This window comes from Furipterus horrens, unplaced genomic scaffold, assembly GCF_987537825.1.
Source record: "Furipterus horrens unplaced genomic scaffold, mFurHor1.1.pri manual_scaffold_4, whole genome shotgun sequence".
In the NCBI taxonomy this organism is placed as follows: Eukaryota; Metazoa; Chordata; class Mammalia; order Chiroptera; family Furipteridae; genus Furipterus; species Furipterus horrens.
In genome coordinates this window covers 93289972-93313309 of record NW_028327174.1, presented here as the reverse complement: position 1 = coordinate 93313309, position 23338 = coordinate 93289972, and the positions used below count along the sequence as shown (strand labels likewise).

The following is a 23338-nucleotide window of genomic DNA, read 5'->3' as shown; positions in this document are numbered from 1 at the left end:
GAGGGCTTTTCTTGAAGTAAACCTGCCTATATTCCCTGAACTGGGCCCCAGAGAATTAGCTGCCTAGACGGCACTTTCCAAGTGCAGCTGCCTGGGAGGAGCTTCGGCTGGAGGAGACACTTGGGATGTCTCCTGCGAAGTAAAAATAACTCACTGAGCATAACACAGTTTCCCAAATGCCTCTTTCTCTTCACAGTATGTTGTTGTCACTGTTTGTCTGAAAGCTGGTTTGGAGACTACAGCTTGGACTAAAGTGAGTTTTCTCTAGAATTATTCTCTTCATTGTAGATATTTTCCCTGGTATGAGACCTTTTTAAACCTTGGAAAAACAATAAGCGATATCCAGCTACCTTATTTTAAATTTTGCATGTAAAAATTGTGGTTTGATCTCTATCAGGGCAAATTTGCAATCCAAAGTTTCATGAAAATTCATTTGCTTGGCGCTTAATACAGCTCTAAGCTATTAACAGTCATCTTGTTTCAAATGTATATGCTCATTGTAAAAAAATACATGCAAAATACAGGACAAAAAAAGAACTTTTAATTTTCATAATTTTAGCATCAAGAGAAAGTGACTATTGACACTTTGCTACCTAACCTTCTAGACTTTGTTCTATGTATTTTTAAAAATATAATACATTATGGAACATGGAACTTTTTCATCTTTTTTCACTTAAAAATACATCATGGTCATTTTCTGTCCCTTAAAGTATGTTTTTACACAATTATTTTTTCGTAATTAGAGAGTATTAAATCTCCAGTTTTACACATTTTGCTTATTTCCAATGTTTGGGGATTATATCATTGTTTTATGATTAGAACAACTGGTGAGGAATGAGATGGTCCTGCCAACACCACGGAATGGCTCTAGAAGAAGGTCAGCTGTGGTGGCCAAAGCACCTTTGTCTTCAGGGTAGTTCGGGCCACTGTCACTTGAACTCATTGCTAAACATTTGAAAACAAGGAAGTTGGGAGAATTGAATTCTCCAATGACCGGAGAGTTGTCAGAACCCTTCCATAAAGAGAGCTCTCTTGGCCCAAGGGCTCGTACAACAGGCAAAGTCAGGTGGCCTCGCATGCCAGCATCTTCCCTGCCTGAGTGTGTGTTTTCTTCTGTAGTTCAGTCATCTGGCTGTCTGGGGAAGCATGCTGATCTGGCTACTGTTTTTTGGTGTCTACTCAACCATCTGGCCCACCATTCCTATTGCTCCAGATATGAAAGGACAGGTCAGTGCTACTAACTGTGAGTGGACTTTCCATGTCTCATGACAATGACACTTTGCTGTATCCAGGCTTTCTGTGTCTCATGATGACGATGAACTTCAGGAGAGGTTGGTGTTGCCTGCTGCCATCACAATGTATCAGGAGGTAAACAAAATAAATCATGCACCTAGAAGAGGTTGTCCAGTCCACATAAATGGCATTTGAAATTTTAACTCTTGTGAAAATTGTCCACTTAAGTCCTCTGGTCTACCCAGCATGTCCACATTTCTGTAATGAACTCTGTGTTAATTACACACTGTTCTGATGTGTGTAGTTCATGGCTCTTGGAAAACTGGAGGCATTTTAAGTCATTCATAATACAATGAATATTTTGATTGTGGTTTTGATGTTAAGTGTATAGTTATACTCTGATTAGTTGATCATTAGTCACCTGTGAGAGATAAAGCTAATAACTCTGTTAACCAGATCATAAATTAATCAAAATATCTCATTGTTCATCTCTTGAACTAGAGAGGCTAAGATTTGAGATTTTCACACTTCTTTGAATTTTTTTCATGTTTTCTTTTCTTTATATTTTCATTGTCCAGCACTTGAGATTGAGCCATCAGCAATGAAATGATACACTGAATCTTAGACTCCCACAGGATCAGGCCTGGAGAGGAGCTTGACAGTCATGTGCTCTGAACCTCCTCAGTTTATAAATGAAGCTTTGCAGGACCAGCCACTCCAGGCCCAGAGCCAGCACCCCCACTTCTAGTTCATTCCCTGGGTCCCTAAGACCCTGAGTTTCCTTCACAAACAGCCAAAATCCCACTTCCCAAGCCTTCCTGCTACTATGCCCAGATCCAAGCCAATGGGAGCACCACTGAGCCCAAGGGGCTGCTGTTTGCAAAGGGTGTGCACTGGGTCCATTGGCTGCTTGCACTGGTGTAGCCCTACATTTGCATGCGGATGCTGTGCTATTGGACAGGACCAAGGTTGGGAAGAAGAGAACTGCAGGTTGGGGCTTCCTCTGTATCCACTGGTATTCCTGGCCCAGGAATACATATTTTGGGGGCAGGCCTGTGCAAGGCACATCTGGGTACTATCATCTTTGCCTTACTTACTCCACAAAAATGAGCCAAAACTCCTGGGTCTACTCCAATCCAGGTACATGTCTAGCAGCTGTTTCATGTGAGACAACCCAGAGGTGGCATTGCTTGTCTCTTTTACGTGGTAAATCAGTCAGCTGATGTACCCCAGGGTGCCCGGGGCCTCCTCAGTGTGTGAGTGCTGGGCAGGATGGACATGGTCCACTAGAGTGGGCTTCTATGTGTCCTAATGCATCTTTGCTTTCTGTAAGGAACAAGGACAAACACACACTTCTCAGTTTTTTTTCAAATCCAAGTGACAGAGGAAATTACAGAACAGTGAATGAATCCAGGAGATTCTTGTGTAGCAAAACGAGCACTTCCCAGCAAAGAGACATTTTGCATTTAGGGAAATCAGTTATATTTTCAAGCAATGTGGTTTGTCTCCAAAAAGCAAGTCAAGGAAAGTATTTACAACAATGATGATCACTTGGTAAGGTGTCAGTGTCTAGATATCTGTTTTAGGTCCCCTTTCTTCTGGTTAAGGGTGGGTAATGTATGATGACTATTTTATTTGGGAATTTTACTGTGCAGGACAATAAAAGGGACTGCAGCTATTGCTGAGGACAGTTTTCTAAGCTAGAGGAGAGTGACAGCTGAGAAGATGGGCTCAGCTCATATGTGACTGACTGGCCAACAAAGCCAGTCCCTTTGAAAGCCCCTCCCAGTGCCCTCCACAGAGAGACACTCTGAGGCTGGTCGTTGACTCTCACTCCCAACAAGAGGAAGACACTCACAGTGTAGGGGACCGCATTTACATACAGCCACTAACATGCCACATTTACATTGTTCGAGTCACATGCTGGTCTGTGTGGCTCGAAGGTTCAGCTTAATGGTGAAATTTCCATAGTTGGGGACTTTTTGAAGAAATTTAATGAGCTATTCCTACCACCTAAAAGCAAAGAAATTGTAATAGTAAGTCACATGTCAATTTAGTATAAAAACTTTTTATTTTTTACATAAACCATGTCATTTTAACTTTTTTGTTGGTTGGTTTGTTTCCATGAGGCAAGTGACGTTTTGAAATTGAACGTGGCTGGCTAAGACTGAGGCTTTCATTAGACATTGAAAGAGAAGATTAATGTAGTCTCTGTGTCACGGGATTGCCAATGTCTGTGTTCAAGGGGCCCTTCACCACCTGCAGTCCTTCTCTGGGAGAGCTGAGGGTGGGGCCAGCATGTCGGACGACTACCTCAGAGCCAACTGTAATTCTCTTTACTTGGAGTCTGCTGCCCATGGTTTGCTCACTCTTTGAAAAGTGTTAGATTAGTATTTTTAAAAAACTTTTTTAACACTTACAAAACATTGCATGGGTGGAGAGTGGCTAAAACTAGCCTGAAATCTAGTCTCCTGCTGCCTCCAAAGGAAGATGGGAACTGGGCCCAGGTATAGTCAGTAACAGGAATTGACTGCTTTGGGGGGCTGTTGAAAAGATGCCCAGGCCATGTCCATCCCTTTAGTTCTAGGCTGATGTTATGAACTGAATGTGTGTGTCCCCCTCTAATTCATATGTTGAGGTCCTACCCCCAAGGTGATGGTGTTTGGAGGTAGGGCCTTTGGGAGGTGATGAGGTCATGAATGGAGTCAGTGCCCTGAGAAGAAGAGGCAAGGGAGCTAGCTCACTAGTTTTCTGCCATGCAAAGAAACCAAGAGAAGCCAGACGTCTGCAGCCTGGAAGAGGGCCCTCACCAGAACCCTAACCTCCAACTTGCAGCCTCCAGTACTGAGAGAAATAAGTGTGTATTACAGATAAGTCACCCAGTCTATGGTAGTTTGTTATAGGAGCTGAGCTAAAACAGTTGGTGAGTGCTTAGGAGTAAGGGGTACTCTGGGAAAAGACGGCTTCATCGTCAGCATTATCATCATATGAATGTTTATAGTTATTTTTATAAACTATTTTTTTAGCTTATGAAGCAGCAGGATTTTGGCAAGTGAACATGGTTCCTTTGAGCTCTAGAATGAAACTAGTGTCTAATGGCAAACGGCATTTCTCACCCAGGAGCTGGAGACAGACTCAACACATAAAACGTTGTCTATTCATAACATCATAAGCTGTTGAAAAGATGCATTGTTTCTGCTGGAGTTTCCTAAACTAATTTGATTAAATATTTCTTTGTCTTGTTCATTATATTTGGAGTTTTTCTCATGAGGGGGGAGGCACGTTTTCCCTTGAGGGCAAAGGAAAGGAAGGCTGTAGAATGAGAGTGATTTTCCACCATCCAAGAGTCTTTATCTTTCCTAAAGCACCTCATGGTGAGGTGCCCGAAACCCAACCAGACAATGAGCCAGGAAGTCCCAGGCAAAGTTTCCGAAATCAAAAAAGTCATCTGTATACTTCCTCTCCTGAAAATGTGCAACATTTGTGGGATTTTAAGGAGCACCCTATTTTTCCATTTTTCTAGACCCAAGTTAGGTCTAAAGTGCATTAAAAACTCAGGTTATATCCTGAAGATAATAACAAAGCCCTCAGCTGGGAAACATGTATGATGAGGTTTCACTGTAATAGTAGGTAATAAGCTTTTCTATAGTGTGTCCCCAAAGCCAATGCTTGAAGGTGAATGACAGACTTCCTTTAGCCCAAGGTTGTCTGCTGAAGAAGAGTTTTGAATTAGAGAAATGAGAACTTGACCTACAACTGGATCAGGAAATATGCTTATATTTTCTTCATGTTATTTCTCAGAGCATTTCATTTTAGGAGTGTCAAAGGAGATGCTGTCCTATTTGACCTCTGTTTAAAAGTCAAGCAACCTGCCCCAATTAGCTTTGTAACCTTCGGTAAATCATTTAACATGCATTGAGATCCTTTCAGCAAAGTCAAAATAATATCACTCACCCCAATTACCTCAGAAGAGTGTGGTGGAGATATAATAAGCTAACCTGTGGGGAATGTATAACATGCAGACTTGTGTTTTCCCTGGAGTGACCAATTACTTTTTAACTTTTATAAATAGAAATATTGTGATTTAAACTTCCAGTTCTTTTGGCCATAGAATTTTAATATTTTATAGGTTCGAGATGTGATGTTTCTCTTTAAGGGCCATCAACCACCTGCATCTGAGTCATCTAGGTTGCCTGTTAAAATGACAGCCTCCCTCCAACAACAACAAAAAATGCAAACTTGCAACACACACACACACACACTCAGAATCTCTGGGTGTGGGGCCCCAGCCTTTGAATTTTAATAAATCTCCATGCTATGCTTCCCTTTAAGTTTGAGAAGTACTGCTCTAAAACACCTAAAACATTATTCCATGACAATGTGTAAGCCAGTGCTGGGTGTTAAAGGAGAAAATAGTGTATTTAGAATATTCACAATGGATATATTTCTCATGTGTTCTGGTTATGTAAGATACAGCCATAGTGCCAGTGACCACTTTAAGGCATCTAGCTTTCTAAATAGAGGATTATCCCAAAAGACATTACATCGCTCACCATGGAAAAATACTTCTCACCAACTTTGGTGCTTTTTCTTTAAAATTCTTTTCATTGCTAGTAAAACAGGAGGAAAAAACTTTCACTTCAAAACCTACAAACTGCTAACTCTGTCTGCAGTGCCAAGTTCCAGGCTCCAGCCAGTTTCTGGCATATGACAGGCTTTTTTTTAATCCTAAATACGGGACTAGGTTTACTTTGGAGTTTCAGATACGTGCTTGTGTATAGACAATGCAAATCCCAATGGACTAAAGGCAAACAGATGGAGAAATTGTTGCCATTTGCCATCCTTGAATCTTCCCTAAGCAATTGCCTTCTTCTGGACTGTACAGCCTAGTACAATCCCAGGCCCAGGTATTTTCCATATGAAACACAGAAGAGTGATTTTGTTTCCAAGTTGCCTGTGCTCAGGAGGTAAGCCGAGACATAGTGGTGATGGTCATGTCGATCACTGTCTAGGCTCAGCTATGGTTCCAGAATGTCTCTGTAGGGTAGACGCCAGTCTGAGAGGGCTTTGTCCTCAGGTTAACTTTTTGTGATGTGGGAACATGGCTGTTTGTCCCCACCTGCCATGCTCCTTCACTGTTTCATAAGGGGCCCAGTTTGTATCCACACAACATGCCTGCGCAGGAAGCTCAGCACTGTAGGGAAGTCATTTGCACCCCTAACTCCCGGAGAGCGTGATCCTGGCCCTGTGCCTTACAGAGTGGCTCAGAAACCCGGAGTAGATGCGAGGAGGTGTTCGCTGGCATGTTCTGGGAAAAAAGCCTGTTTGCTCCTGAAAGAAATCCACAAAAAAGCGACTTCTCTTTTTCATGACCTAGTTGCTATGTGGTGCCTAGGGTTGTTCAGCCACAAAGAGGGGACCCAGAATCCACCTGCTGCTGTGAGAGATGGAAGAGAAAGACCAAAAAATGACTCTTATGGAGCTGGCCCTGAAGCCGCCTCCCACGCAGGCTCACCAGGCAGCGTCCTCTGCACTTTCTGAGCAGCAGGTGTGCAGGGAACACTCGTCACCACATTTGAATGTTGGGTTGTTTATTTTATATTCACAAGTATACGGTCAACCAAAGAGATAGGTGGTTTTTTAAAAATAGGCTTAAGGTTTTAACATTACATATCTACACTGGAAGTTGGGTGCTTGTAGATTGTTTTTCAAGATTTGGTAAAGAATTACTTTAGTGTTGCAATTATTAGGGTTTTAGATAATAACATCCCAGTGACACCTAATGTGAATATTGTAAGCTTATTGGAATTACTTTTAATACAGTGATATTGGAATACAGCAACACTATTGAATGGAGTAAGACCTTTTAACCTCAAGTAATATATATCAGAAGCCTGTGTCCTGACTAGTATAAGAAGTGCTCAGCCTTATGAGGTAGGAAGTCCCATCAGGAGGAACTTTCCTCTTTGAAAGAAATAACTTGCTGTCATCTTCTTTCTTGTGTATTGAGCTTGGAGAAATTATTTGTTGAAGTCAATTTACATATTGGCTTTTAAACTTGTATGTTTTGTGTATTAATAAGACTGATTTAGCCCTGGCCAGGTAGCTCAGTTGGTTAGAACATTGTCCTGATACACCAAGGTTGTGGGTTTGATCCCTGGTCAGGGCACATACAAGAAGCAACCAATGAATACAAAAATAACTGGAACAACAAATTGATACCTCTCTATCTCTCTCTTTCTTTCTCTCTCTCTAGCTCTCCCTTTCTTTCTTTCTCTAAAAATCAGTAAAAAAAATTTTAAAAGACTAACTTACAAGAAAGAACACACTGTATTTCTGAAGGACATTATTACCTGAATAAAGAAAAATATGAGCAAAATGAAGGGGGCACGTACTTCCTGGTTTCTCGTGTTTCTGTAACTGTCATCCACAGGTCCCCCATTTGTATGTGTTTGCCTTCTGTAAAGAGTCCCCACACTATTCCCTGTGAGAGGCGATCACAAGAGCTGAAAAGAATTAAAACTAGAACAAAAAGGTCTTCACTGATAGTGAGAAGTGATTTCAGATTCTTTCTGCAGTCAGGAATGGGACTAGCACCGACTTTTGCTGGTTGCTTCAGTGCAAAGTGTGCATGATCAACAGAATTAGTCTGGGTTGATGTGACCCACATCACACTTCTTTCCTATTCACCATAAATCTTAACAGTGAGGGTAGGATGTTTTTTTTTAAATCTTTATCCCAGTATGTTTTCATTGATTTGAGAGAAAGAAGAAAGGAGAGAGGGAAAGAGGAAGGGAGGGAGGGAGATAGACAGACAGATAGACATCAGTTGCCTCCCATATGTGCCCCAACCAGGGATCGAACCCGCAACCCAGGTATGTGCCCTGACCAGAATTGTACCCACAGCCCTGTGGTGTATGGGACAACACTCCAACCAACTGAGCTACACTGGCCAGGGAAAAAGTGGAATTTGAACTAAACTAATCTAAAGCCTAAAAAATGTGTAAAGTTAAGTCTATTGCTTGTAATAACCATAATTGTGCCATTTCTGAACCTCAAGTTCATCAAGTCTGTGAAGTGGATGATATCTATGCTTGAAGTTAATAGGGACATTTAAGAAAATAAAGAATGTAAAAATAGTGGGTAATGTTTATTAAGAAATTACTATATCTCAGACAAAATATACATTCATATAAATATGCTACAATATGCAACTGCATACATAATGAATTGTGCATTAGCTCATCTAAGAATCTACAATTGTATGAGGGAAAGAGGGTTAGCAAGAGAAAACCAGTCCCGTGGTTGGTGAGGCTTGGGGTGAGTAACTGGGACTTCCTAAGTCTGCTAGGTGCCAGGGTATGAACCCCGACACTTTATTACTATGGAAAGCGCCTAGGGTGATTCTCCATGAAAACCAGCTATTGAATAAATGTCAGTCAGTTCTCCTTAAAATTTTGCTTTTATTAATTTGCATCTGAAGTGACTTACCCTGCACTGTAAAAGAATTTTTAAAATAGAAATGTGAAGTTAGGGACTTCCAGCCAAGATGGAGGCCTAGACTTACACACTGGGTTTCCCTCCACAACTAAGAAGGAATACAACTACCTCAAAACTAGAGACAACCAGGTTTTCCAGAAAATCAAGCTGCACAGAAGTCCAACAAACAAAACTATAAAGAAGAAATACTCATCCAGACAAGTAGGAGGGGTGGAAACAGGGCGGAAAGGATGCAGTGTGGTGGTGGCAGCAGCAGGCCAGCGGAAAGCACAGTTATATGTTTTTAAAAGTCGGGAGGGACACCTGGGGAGCGCTCCCAGCTCCTCGCCAGACCACATAGCTCACAGTTCCAGCACTGAGGAAAATCAAGCCTCATTGCTTCTGACTGCAAACCAGTGGGGGTTGGGGCAGAAGAAGAAACTGCCAGTCTCTTAGCAGAGTCCACTTGTTTAAAGGGCCCCCATGGTCCTAGAACATCCACAGACTCACCCACTCTGGGAACAATGGACAGGGCAACAGCTAGAGAAGTGCCAGTGCTATACGGATGTGGGAGAAGTACCTGAAAAGGGGGCGAGTGAAGAGCAAGCGGCTTTGTTCCCTCTCAGACCCCTCTCCCACACACAGCGCCACAATGTGGTGAAACCAGTTGCCTGTATCGACAAATGCCTAAGGCTCAGCCCCTTGCAATGTAACAGGAGCAACTGCTCTACCTAAGACGTAAAGACAAACACAGGATCCTGTCAAGATGAGACAGAGAAGTATGGCCCAAAACAGGGAACTAATCTAGGTTCCAGTGGGAGAACTAAGTGACGAGGAGATAGCCAACCTAACAGATGAGGAGATAGACAACCTAACAGATGCAGAATTCCAAACACTGGCGATAAAGATGTTCACAGGCTTGACAGATATGCTTGAGTACTGCAAATGCATAATGAAAGAAGTGAAGGCTATGCTAAGTGAAGTGAAGGAAAATCCACACAAAACCAATGCTAAAGGGAAGGAAACTGGGGTTCAAATCAATGATTTGGAACATAAGGAAGAAAAAAAACAGTCAACCAGTACAGAATGAGGAAACAAGAATTGAAAATAATGAGGAGAGGCTTAGGAACCTCTGAAACAACTTTAAATGTGTCAACATCTGAATCATAGGGGTGCCAGAAGGAGAAGAGGAAGAGCAAGAAATTGAAAACTTATGTGAAAAAATAATGGAGGAAGACTTCCCAAATTTGGTGAAGGAAATAGACATATAAGTCCAGGAAGCATACAGAGTCCCAAACAAGCTAGTCCCAAAGAGGACAACACCAAGACACATCATAATTAAAATGCCAAAGGTGAAAGATAAAGAGAGAATATTAAAAGCAGCAAGAGAAAAGCGGAGAGTTACCTACAAAGCGGTGCCTATAAATCTATCACCTGATTTCTCAAAAGAAATTTTGCAGGGAAGAAGGGACTGGCAAGAAGTATTCAATGTGATGAAAAGCAAGGACCTACAACCAAGATTACTCTATCCAGCAAAGCTATCATTTAGAATGAAAGGGCAGATGAAGTGCTTCCCAGCCAAGGTAAAGCTAAAAGAGTTCATAATCACCAAGCCACTATTATATGAAATGTTAAAGGGACTTATTTAAGAAAAAGAAGATCAAAACCATGAACACTAAAATGACAACAAACTCATAACTATTAACAACTGAATCTAAAAAATAAAAACAAAATCCAACTAAGCAAACCAGAATAGGAAGAGAATCGTGAGTATGGGGATCATTTGCAGGGTTATCAGCTGGGAGGGGGAAGAGGGAGAAATGGGGAAATGGTGCAGGGATTAAGAAGCAAAATTGGTTGGTACAAAATAGACAGAGGAAGTTAAGAATAATATAGGAAAGGGTGAAGCCAAAGAACTTATATGCATGACCCATGGATATGAACTAAGAGGGGTGGGATTGCTGGAGGGAAGGAGGGTACTGCGCAGAGGGGAGCAAAGGGGGGAAAAATTGGAACTACTGTAACAACATAATCAATAAAATATACTTAAAAATAAAAAATAAAAGAAATGTGAAGTTAGAACGCATCTACATACTTTATGTTTCAACAGCAGTCTTCTGCTCATGCCCCCACCCCCCACCCCAGTAAAACAGATTTCAAACAATGGTCATTTTTAGTACATTAAGGAAAGCCTTAATCCTACCCCTGCACAGTTCTCTCCACGTTGACAGTTTATTTTGTCTTGGCCTCTTGTTTCAGGGATGCTGTGTGCTAATTAGAGGCCAGGAGGCTTTGATTGTGAGTTATTTTTCTCTTGGGTTAGAGGTTTTGTTGTGGTGTTGGCATTTGTCATTCATTCTGATGTTAATTTTTTAAATATCTGTCAGCAAATTAAAGTACACATTACATGCTGATTTTGTTTGTTTGTAATATTTATATTCAGTGGTTACAGAGTATGTTTGATGTGGTTTTGAACTTTTCCTTTCTCCAAACATGTGGAAATGTGTATGTGGGGCCCTGAAGCTGAAATTCAACATGGGGGTTTGCTTCTCCAACATCTGCCTTGCCTGGTGAGCGTAGCAGTAGCTCTCCTACCCACAGACATCAGTATTCTTTAGGTTGTTCTATTGAAGAGGTAGAGGTGCCTGTGAAAGGCTACCAGATAAAGGATTTGTGCAAGAAAAGACAACCAGGGTTGGTTAGACTAAAAAGAGAGAAAACAGAATAACAGCATGCTATTAAGCATGTGCCAAGGTTTTCCTATTCTGTATAAACGCTCATGTAAAGCTGTTGTTGATATTATCCAAGAAGACCAACATAGTGAAAGGACTTAAGGTGTGTGAGATTTTCAGTTTCTGTTGTTGCCATTGGTGTTATAAAATATCAAAACATCCATTGAGGAGACTGTGTGCTTTTTGAACCTGGATTAACCAGCTGTCATAAGGATTTGACATCCCTTTGGCTAAAGACAGGAAAGAGAAAACTAGGTTACCTGGGTCTGTGCTGATACTGCATTTTCATTCATGGGTGGCGGGCGGGTGGTAACTCTTGCACCCTCTTTTCGATAAAGGATAGAACTCACGAGAAGGGTGTATTTCAATTTTCAGATACTTCAAGTGTGCTGTGAGGACCAGCCGCACCCAGTCTGTCAGCAGCAGCAGACGCCTTGTACATCCTGGGTGCAGTGGCATCTTGTCGTCTCTCACCTGCCCTGCATCTCTTTCCCCTTCTTCTGGTCACAGGCCCTAAATCCCTTCTTCTCTTTTGGAATATGCATTCAAGCAGTGCTGGTCTTCCTCTGCTCCACTCTGGGTCTGGGTCTGGGTCTGGACCCGCCACCAGTACTAGTCAGGCAGAATCTTCCTCTCATGGACCACAGTGGTTGATTCAGGAGTGGGCATGGTGACCCACACTGGACCACTGAGTCACCATGTAAGGACTTTTAACAGAAACAGGAAAGGGAGAGCTGCTTTGCTGCGAGGTTTGTATGTGGGGATGCTGTTTGTCTGGAGCTGCCAGCAGTCAGCACGGAGAGGGTGCCTGGCTGGCTGAATTGAGCACAAGGGAAGCTGAACTGAGAGGAGACGGCATTGAGGGTGCTCCTGGCCCCCTTCTGCCTGGAGCCAGAGCCATGTCTGAACTGTTAGTTACACATAAATCAATGTAACCTCATTTTTGCATAAGATACTTCAATTTAGATTTCTGTTACTTCTAAAAAGAATCCTAATAAATGAAAAAATTAATAAGCTACAAGCACAAAAATTAAAATTGGCCATCATTGTTATATTGTAGAAAAGCAGCTGGTGAATGTCTCCTGCTGTGACTCTCCCAACTTGGAGTACCAAGGGACTTTGCCTCCATTTTGTAGTCTCCAATATCTTCCTCACCCTCCACCCCACCCAAGAAAGAGAAGACAGGCTTGAGTAGAACTCACTGTTTGAAACAGAGATGGAAGGAAATGGAAGCCTTTCAAAGAGAGGTCTCTTGCTCGGTACCAACAACTCAAAATGCTTAGAGTCCAATGGCCCTGAGCAGCGCCATCAAGGAGAAATATAATGGGAGACACATGTAATTTAAAATTTTCTAACGGCCCCAATAAAAAGGTAAAATGAAACAGGTTAAATTAGTTTTATTAATATATTTAGCCCAACCTTTCCAAAATATTATCACCTCAACATGTAATTGACATTAAAAGACATTATTATTGAGGTAACTTGCATTCTTTTTCTACTAAAGCTTTGAAATTCCATGTGTATGTTAGACTTACAGTACATCCCAAGTCAGACCAGACATATATCAGGTGCTCCATAGCCACATCTGGCCAGTGGCGACCATATTGGGCAGCATAGCTTTTCATCAACAGAGATTTGAAAACACAGAGTCACTTTCCAAAGCTAATGTAGTGCAAGTGAGGTGGAGAGGTAGGAAACCCAGCTGCTGGGTGCTCCAGGCCCCTTCCCTGCACCCAGGGTGTGACAGACTGACGTGGATTTCTACCACTTGCAGTAAAATGGTCTCGGCTCAACACAATGTTTTCCCTGAAAAATAAAATGTGGGACAACTGAGCTGTTAATCTAGTCTTATTAATTGCTTTATGCAGAGTTTATAAACCAAGATTTATAAAGCATGGATCTGACTTCTAGTAGTTTTTCCAAAGTGTTGGCTAACATCCCAACCATTTCCTCCTGAATGTGAGAGGGAGGAGGTCAGGATCCAGGACTTCAGTCATATTTATGTCATGCTGAAACCAGCTGAGCTGTAAGAACCAAAGCCACTGAGAATAAATGGTCTGTTCCTAACAAATGGTTAATTTGTTCAATAAGTGGCAACTTATGAGTACAATTATTGTCCTACTTATTAATTCCTAAGATTGTGTAAACCCTTAGTCCTTTTATCCTTCTGGAGTTTATCCTTCCCCCATCATAATGCTGAATTCAAGCACCAACATTTTTACCTCCTAAATATCTCTTACATATGTTTCCTTCCACCCAGGTCTGGTCCCATCCAGTTAATTGGTGCTGCAGCATTTCTTGCCTGGACCATTGCAATAGCCTCGTGACTGATTTCTTAGCACCAGTCTGTCTAGATCCATTGCTCTCCTGTAGCCAAAATAGTCTTTCAAAACATAAGTCTGATGTGGTTATTTCCCTGGCTTCCCATGGCCCGCAAGATAAAGTTCCAGGCTAGTTCCTGACCCCATGAGCCCTGGGAAGCCCAAGCCCTGCTGCTGTCATAGTTGCCCTTGCTCTCACCCTGCCCACACTGGCTTCTGTGCTGGCGCTGGGGGGCCCTGCCTGTGTTCTCACCTTTGCACCTCCTCGCCTCACTTCCTGAATGCCCCAGTTTCCTCCCTAGCTAATGCTTGATTATACAGTTCTCAGACCTCAGATGAGTTGTTACTCCCCAAGGGTGCCTTTCCTTGCTTCTCTGACCAGGTTAAATCCTCCTAGTACACGTTCTCTTAAAACAATTTACCTTTCCTTTGTTTCACTTACCACAATTAAAAGTTTACATTTGTGCATGTAATAACACCATAGATCCATTAGGACAGCCCCTACTTAAAAAAGAAAAAAAAAAAAGAACAAGTATGGTGAAAATGTGGAAAATGGAATATTAGTGCACTGTTGGTAGAAATGTAAAATGAATCATTATGGAAAACAGGATGGAGGTTCCTTGAAAAATTAAATATAAAATTACTGTACAATTCAGCAATTCTCCTCTAGGTATATATTCAAAAGAATTGAAACCAGGATCTCAAAGAAAGATTGCCTCACCTGTGTTCATAACAGTAGTATTCATAGTAGTCATGAGGTAGAAGCAATCCAAATGCTCAATGACACATTAATAGATATATAAAATGTGATCTAGACATATAATGGAATATTATGCAGCCTTTAAAAAGAAATTCTGTCACATGCTGCAGCATGGATGAATCTTGAGGACATTATGCTAAGTGAAATAGCCAATCACAAAGAGAAAAAACTGTATGATTCTACTTATTTGAGGTACCTAGAGTAGTCAAATTCAAAGAGACAGAAAGTAGAAGGGTGGTTGCCAAGGGTTGGAGGGAGGAGCAAATGAGTTTAATGTTTAATGGGTACAGAGTTTCAGTTTTGCAGAATGAAAAAACCTTAGAGATCTGTTGCACAATAATGTGAATATAGTTAACACTGTTGAACAATACTTTTAAAAATGAATAAGTGGTAAATTTTATGTGTTTTTACCACAATTTTTTAAAATTTACATTTATGTGATTTCATAATTAATATGAATTTCTTCCTCTAAACAAAACAGTAAGCTCTGTGAGAAAAGTGAATGCTCTTCAATATATCCTTGCCACCTACCTCCCATTTTTTCTGACACTCAGTAAATATTTAAATGAATGAATTGATAAAATTAAATTAAGCACCTCTCATGTAGAACCAGGGAGTGTAGTTGGCTTTGTGCAATAGGAGCATAATGTCTGTTTGCTCATTCGATAACACAAGCAGGTGACAAGTACCTTAACATTTGAAAATAGCATCGTACAGTGTCCTCACATAATAAGTGATTAATGAATTTGGCATTTTTCTAAAGAGAGGTGTGCTGAATAAAAACAAAACAGTAGCACACACCATGCATTTTTCCCTTCAAAAGAATGATTTCTAGTTACAAAATTTTTAGACCTTTTTCAGTTAAAATTTTAGTCAACTATTTCAGCTACATGTGTGGTATCTGTATATAATATTCATTGATATTGATATATGTAAAGGGTTAATAATAAAGTTTAGTTACTTCCTGGAAAATGTTTGTTTTGGAACTGATATTAAAGAAAAGGCAAAAATGGAATCAAAATGGATTTTTTGAGTACCTAACTCAAGGAAGTACTGAAATAACCATTGTCCAATGGTTTTACTATGGGAGATAAAACGGATGAAGGTAGTGGATCACAGATAGTTCTAACAGTAATGTATGTTCCCTAAACCAGTACATTGTTGGGCATGTTGAAGTGACAGGAGAGGAGAGAGCCTTTGGCACTGAGGACAAGACTTTCAGTAAACTCAGAGTCAGGACTCTGGATGTTGGCTTTTATTATGGCTTATTTCCCACACACACACAAAAAAGAACCTTAAAACTTAAAACTTTTTCCCAACTAGTGTCTTTTTTTTTAGAAATTCTTCACCTAGCACCCAGGAAAATACCTCCAGTTGTGGCACTAAATGAAGGCTTCTGAGGGGAAGCAGAATGCCCTGTTAGCCTTTGGTCTTGACTTTGCCAGTTTGGGGCTATAACCCAAACATGCTAAACTTTTCTCTGTTAATTATATCAGTCAGCGTCTTCAGTTGCAGTGGAAAACAAACAAACTCGATTTGACTTAATAAACAGAAAAGCAATAAGTAGAGGTAATGACGCAGCCCACGGAATGTACGGAAAGGTGTGAAAACCAGGCTCAGAAAGCTGGTAGGACCCACAGAGGCTATCTGGGGACTCTGTGGTGAGGACGTGACCCAGCACTGCTGCCTAGGGCTGCGTGCCTCTGCTGGCGATGGGTTTGGACCACACCACTGGGAATGATCCTTGAGTTACCCAAGTGCAGGCCTCTGATGGACAAGCCCGGGTCCCCCGCCATGCCCAGCAGTTTCCTGTACACAATGGTTCTTCTAGCAGATTTATTATGACTTGACCTGAATGTGTTTTTAGAAAGATCCTGATAACTGCCCACATTCTCATGCAATAACAGAAGAAAAAACAGGAGTTAGAAGGAGAATTCTAGACATTTTCTTGAACAGCTTCTCTCAGTGAGAAGATAAATTTGCCTAGTTTACAGATAATTGGAATAAGTTGAGAAATATAGTTTAAAAAATATCATATTCAGTAATGAGCATAGACAAAGCAAGTGTCATCCTTGTAAGAAAACATACAGAGGATGAGAGCTTGGCGGAAGGCAACTGGAGCTCGGTCCGCTTAACGAAGACAGATGGTAAGGAGGAGGTAACGCTTGGACGGAAGCTGCAGCGGGAAGGGCCTGTCCATGGGATGGCCTCTTAGGGGCAGAGGGACTGTGATGCCAAATAATCCTAGAACTAGAACTAAATGACATATAATTATGTGTAATTTGTCAGTGTCTAATGAACTTTAAGTAACAATTTTTCTTACTCATGCTTCAAGAATATTCAGTAGCTAATCCATGGAAGGTTGCCTCTTGGCAGGCTTGCTTCTTGTGGAGCAGCTAAATGTTCCATCCGATTAAAAGTATAATTTTCTTGTTTTCTCTGGATACTGGCACGTCAGCAGCAACCAAAAAAGAGAAGAGAATAAATGTGATTAGCATTATTTCACCATATTAATTAAAGCACTAAGGTAGTTTCAGCTTGAGCGAATCAATTACTAAGGTAACTTATTCCGCAGTCATAATCCTTACATGAGTCCTTAAGTGGTAATGAAAAGTTTGAGGTGAATTTTTTTTATGCAGCAGGATTTAGGCATAGTGAGGATCTTTCTAGAATACATGTAAATATACTGAAAGAACCTTTACAATAGGAAAGAGTACTGATTATTTTTATTATTAGGGGTACATTGCTATGTACCCCTAATCTCACTTACCCCTGCATGCCCCCAAAAGCTATTCAGCATAAGTTAATCTTTTCAACAGAAGCAGCCAGCTTTTCTAGCAAAAGAATTTGCCGTTTTTGTGGTTTGGGTAAGAAGGTGGTTCATTTTACTGGTTTCTTGATGAAATATGTTTCATGATAAATTCAATCTTTCCTCAGAAAAAAAAATTCCCCAAATCTACTTTTGTGTGCAAAATTCAACATGAAAGCCTTTCTGTGTTGAAGCAGCCAAATGTTGAATTTGTGTGGACCTAGGCAAACAGTTTTGGGTCCAAGGTTAAGGATATTTATTGCTGGAGATATTACATGTATTTGTATCCAGGAAGAACAAAAGCCAACACATTGATACTGGTTTTCAAATATACTCTTTTGCTTTCTTTTGTTTAGGGGGAATGTTTTTCTCCCTGCTCCCCTTTTTAATCGTCTTCCACACTGGGTAGAATTTGGAAGGATTCTTGCCAGGGCTAACTGGAGGAGGTGCACAGTGTGTGAATCCAGGGGAGATCTGCTAGTTTTCTTGTGCACACTTCAGAGGACGTTTCTTGCACTCCAACTTCGGCATCATGTGTAGGACATTCCTTGTTGGCCTGTCCAGTGCAATAAACAGACCCGCTGCACCTAACCACAGCCACGCTGACATTGCTTGTGTGGGGTTACTTTTGCTTTTTGTGTTCAGGTTCAGTGTCTCAGCCTTGCTGTTCTACACTTTCTGTAGCTCCCAGGCTTTGAAATTTGTGTAGGGCTGTGTTTGGGGATAAGAAGACTTGTGGTTTGACTTTTTCTGTGTTTGTTTTGCACCCATTGAAAAAATAGACATGGTAAACAGACTCCCTGTGCACGTGCTTCTGATAAACCTAATGTTAGGTCAGGTTAATCAGAAAGTTCAGAAGTTAACGTTCCCCTTTCAGTTACCCATTCAGGACACTGCTTGCTGTATTCCGTGCAGGTGAGTCCTTCAGTAACCCTGCTACTCAAAGCGCAGCCCGTAGCTGCTCAGCCTCAGCCTCCCAGAGAAAGTGATTGTTAAAAAAACGCTGAATCTCAGACCGCCCACCCAGAGCTACTGGACTAGAATCTGCATGTTAACCAGAGCCCCAGGGGTTCTTTGGACAGTAAAGGTGGAGAAGCCCATCCACGCTCCCAGAATGCCGGAGCCTATTCCAGTGAGATCTCCATGGGAGGGTGGGAGAGAGGAAGCGGGCAGACCAGTGGGGCACAGAGGAAGGAGAGCAGGAGGACATTGCCTGAATTAAATTATGCTCATTAATTCAATTTGAGGCAGGAATGTATGTAAATAAACGCTGGCAGCTGCAGAGGCTCTGTTTCCTGCGGGGCTCAGGCAGGAATGCAGGGGCCAGTGGCCATGAAAAACCTGACTGGGGATCTGTCCGATAGCCCTGCAACCTCGAGATAATGATGCAAAAGACAGTATTATCGTTATCGAATTAGGGAGGTTTTCAATGCAAAGCTAAGTGCCAAACCAAGTGAAACTGGAGAAGCTGCTCTCACATAGATAAAATCTTAATTATTTGAAAAGCTTGAGCTAACTCGAATGCCTCCTCCTCTTTTTTGAAAATCAATACAGATCAGATTTCAGGGGTTAAAATGGACAGGACAGTGCCACAGTCCTGAGCAGCCTGTCAGCGTTTCCAAATATAAATTACTTGTTCACATCCACTGTTTCCCTTACAAAACCGAGTCCATGAGAAACAGGGAAGAGAAAGTTGAGTTCTGTAGGTTAAGAGCAACTCTTTTGCACCATAAAGCTGAAAGTGGGTTTGATTTTTGGCACTTCATGTTCCTTAACTGTTGGTGTGGCCGAGCCATCACCCCCAGTTAATATGTATTACTATCCATGCGGCCTTCTAGGCAAAGACGCTTGCCTAACCATTAAATGATGGTTCTCATGCTGTCATTTTTAGGAACACGTTGAATGTTATTTATTCCAAAGAGATAACTATTTTCCCACTTAAATATAAGCCACAAGTCCATTGTCCCTGTTTCTTAATGTAATGGCTGTCAGTGAGAAAAGCTATGTTCTTCTTTAGTTTTATCTGGAAGTATTTTCCTGACTGCCTCTGTGCCTGGGCTGCTGCTGCTGAGAACAGGTAACCCAGTGCTGGCACTTCATTGAATGCTTTGCATGTTTAATCCTCACTGCAATTCCTTTTTACAGGCAAGAAACCAAGGCACGGTGCTGATGGTCACAGAGTCGGGAGGGCAGCTGGGATTGCCCTCACGCTGCCGGGGGACCCTGGCAGCAGCCACTCACCCTCAATACACCTTCTCTCTGGGTCGTCCCACCCCCACCCCATACCACCGCCCGGTGTGCTGCATGCCTTCTCTGTGCCCTCAGACCCTCTGCATAATTTTGTTATGAAAAGATATTTTAATTATCACTAAAGACTAATATGTACACAGCGTCACACCCTCTGGATTGTTGAGAATTTTAGAGAAGGAACTGGCATGGAATGGGCCCATGGCGAACACTAAGTAAGTCTGCCTGCATTCTGACCTTCCAGTATCTGTTCCTGTGCCTTGCTCTGGTCTTGTAGGAGGACTTACAAGGTGAGCAGACCTTCTCAACACTGTGCAGAATTCTGGGGAAGAGTGGAGAGCCCTTGTCTATGGGCTTTGTCCCCACTTTTTAAAAAGGTGAGAGAAAAGTCCCCTGCAGGCCACCTGGGGAAACAGCACTGCGTGGCCTGCAGCACCCTCACAGAACTCCCGTTACCAGTGAGGTGAGGCAGCCTGCAGGTGTAAGTCAGGGCACCACTCAGGGAGATCTTCCAAGTCACTGAGGCCTTGATTGACAGTCTTGGCGGACACACTGCTTTTAGCTTAGGGAGGATTTAAACTGCTGGCTGAGGATGACAAGAACCAAAGCAAAAAGTTTTCATTTCAAGTGATTTTGTCCCTTTTGTATACACAGCCTCACTCCTCAAGAGAAAGGGAGCTCAGGTAGGCTGTAGGGGGCTCACAGAAAGATGAGAAATCCAACTCTTCAGGCTCATACATCTAGCCCCCGCCCTCAATATTCTACCTTTCACCAGCATCGAGAGAGATTGGTTAATAGGACAGTGGGCATTTTCCTCCTGCCTCTGTGAAGACCCACCTTCAGGAGCGTCAGCAGCCTTGACTGGCTCTAGCAAACCGTACACGTGGAAAGGTGTCTGCTCCCTTCTGCTTCCCAGCAGTGTTGCAGAGGGACTCCACCGGCCTTTGGGATTTAGGGTGGCAGGTAAACAGTGTTGGAGAAAGAAAATCATTTTGGGGTTTCATTCTCTGTCACTCATCACCCCCACGCCCAGCTCCCAGATAGGCAGGAGCTGATTTATTTGTGGATAATGAAGCTTCCTCGCTCTGCTCCCACTCCTGTTCCTTGCCTGTCTCCTCCAGCTTTTTCTGCTCAGCAACAGCTATCAGAGAGCAGGCTGTGGGAGGAAGCGAGGACACTATTTTCAGATCAGCGTTGGCTTTGGTTGCACTTCAAGTTGGCCTCAGAGGAATTCTGCACCCTGATCACTTGAGCTGGGTCAGTGATAAGTCCTTTCTCTCCACAGATCGTTCCTCAGGTGCTGGCTCCTTTCGCTCCCAAGCTCTTCCTCCCTACATTGGCCTGAAATGTCCTAAACATGCTTTGAAAAGTAAGATATTTGAGGAATAGGGTCTGAATCAGCACCAGGGTGAACAGAGTTTGACCCCCCTGCTGCTGTTGCTCCTCTCACCTGCTGACCTCAGGCCTGGGCTCTGGGCCCCTGGGGCCTCTTCAGTGCCTGGGCCCCTTCCTCACACCTCCCTGCCAGCTCCCACCCCTGTCCCTGCTCTGCTGGACCACGGGAACTCTCTACAGAGATAAAAGAACTTGCAGTGCGGCCCCAGCCTGTGTGGCCATTGCCTCCGTAGCAAGGACAGACAGGCGGCCTCACTCTGCTGCTCTGGCTTCCACTCCTGGCTCTGCCCAGGGCTCCCTCCGTCACTCCGATCGACGTCACTCTGATCGAGGGCTCAGTCTCCTTCTTTTGCCTCTTCTCCTGTGTCTGTTTCCCTGTCCCCATCCTTCTCTCCTTGCATCCGTCCACATGGGCTGAGAGGCCTGTTGCTTTCAGAAGGGAATTTAATGGTCACAGATTAGGTCAGACTAGTCATCTGAGGAATATCAATCAGGTTCCTTTCCAGCTCATTTACGGTATAGAGGGTGGCTGGTGTTAGAGTCACCAGCCCACACAGACCAGTCCTAACCCAGAGAAAGCTTAGTGCCCCGCCATTTCTAGTTATGCTGTTGTCTTCCTATTCGTTCTATATGCTTGTTTTTCTTAGAAGTCAAGTTATAACCTGATAGGAGGGCAGTTCAATCAGAGCAAGACATTTTTTTCTCTATAAAAATTGCCCTTTTACTCAGCCACAGGGATTGTTTTCATGCATTACCCCTTAACAGTGTGCTTATCTTCATAGACTCACACACTTCTCTCTTGCCCTGGGTAATCCAATATTAACTTGTGATAACCAGAATTCCTATTGAAGGAAGGGATTTTTCAAAGAAAAGCGATGGGAATTGTGGGTTCAAAATTCCCAAGAGAAACTATGAATAACATACTACCATAGAGGATGTGAGAAAACAACTGAATTGAGAGCAGTCTTCTAGGGAAGCACATTGCCAGCTCTCTCCACTGATGCATCATTGTTTTAAAGTTGTACTTGTTTTGAAAGAAATTTCTTCTCCAAGAATATTCAGTAGCTAATTCAGAAATTGGCAGGCAATGTTATCTCATCTTTTAGATAAGGTGCATGTTTTTCTGTGCCTGATCTAATCAACAAAATGACATTATATTTTCCAAATCACTTAATATGACACCTGTCCACCTGCAAAACAAGCTGGGATGTGGGTGTAATGATGGTGGAATAAAGTATTTGTTGCTAGGATTATGTCATTAATCTAAAATAGCTCTTATTCTAGAAGATTCTCAATGTGGAAATGGTGACATTTGGCTCTAGATGAGTTTGGCTGCATATGTTTTGTGTTTCTATAACTAGAAGGGGACTCTATACCTCTGCTTTATAGACAGTACCTATAGAATGTTGCCCACCCTTTTGGCATCCCTGGGGTTTTTTTTTTGTTTTGTTTATTTGTTTGTTTTTTGTCACATATGTAGGTACAGTCTGCCTTCTGTGAACAGGTCACTAAATCCAGACCAGTGGCCTGAAATACAGCTGGTGTCATGCATGGCCTTACACACTCCACATGAGCTGGACACTGACAGTGAGAGAGGGGAGGCCCTGAGGGCTTCATCTCGTGGGGAGAGCGTGTCCCCAGGCCACGCCCTGGAGATCCATGCCAAGTGGCAGCCCAGCCCAGCCAGATGGCAGCCCTCTGTGCCATGTCGTGGCTGTTGAATGGCTTATAGGAAAAATGTTCTGCAACTCAGGGCCTTTTCCAGAGGGACCATCAGATATTAACTGCCATGAGAGTGGAAAATTATAAGAAAAACCTGAGAAGGCTTCCAGTCCCAGTCCCTTATTGTTCTATCGTCTGGCTGTTCATTATGGAATCAAGTTTGCAAAGAAAAGGGGAGTCAGCCTAGGCCTGTTGACAACACCTAGTCAAATAGCAGACACAGAACATTTTTCTGTTTACTTCTCAACTATCCATAATGTCTAAGTGGTCTCTATAAATATCCATGCTGTGTGATTACATTTATAGAGAGTTCAAAAACTTGCAAAACTAATTTATGATGTTAGAGGTCAAGATAGTGGTTGCACTTGGGTAGAGGGAGAATAATTAAGAAACGAAAGAGGCATCAGAAGCTTTCTGCTAAGTTTCTGGGCATTTTTAAATTTGTTTTTATCTGAGTACAGTGCCCACAGGTATTCATTTTCTGAAAATGAAAAAAATAATTTGAGATGTACAAATTTATGTGCACTTTGTTGTTGTATATGTTTTACTTAGATAAAAAGTCTACATCTAAAAATTTAATATATGAAAATAAGGAAAAATTTTTTTCCTCAGTTCAGCTCTCAGTAATAAATTCAGATAA

At 42.2% G+C, this 23338-nt stretch overlaps 1 protein-coding gene across 1 annotated transcript in view; it reads left to right on the top strand.

Annotated features, from left to right (window-relative positions):
• Positions 1-23338, top strand: part of ATP8A2 (ATPase phospholipid transporting 8A2) — a 587729-nt gene that overhangs the window by 451720 nt on the left and 112671 nt on the right. The window contains exons 32-33 of the mRNA XM_090273780.1: positions 197-253; positions 1120-1227. Coding sequence (XP_090129906.1) covers positions 197-253; positions 1120-1227 — 165 coding nt within the window. The remainder of the gene's footprint in view (positions 1-196; positions 254-1119; positions 1228-23338) is intronic.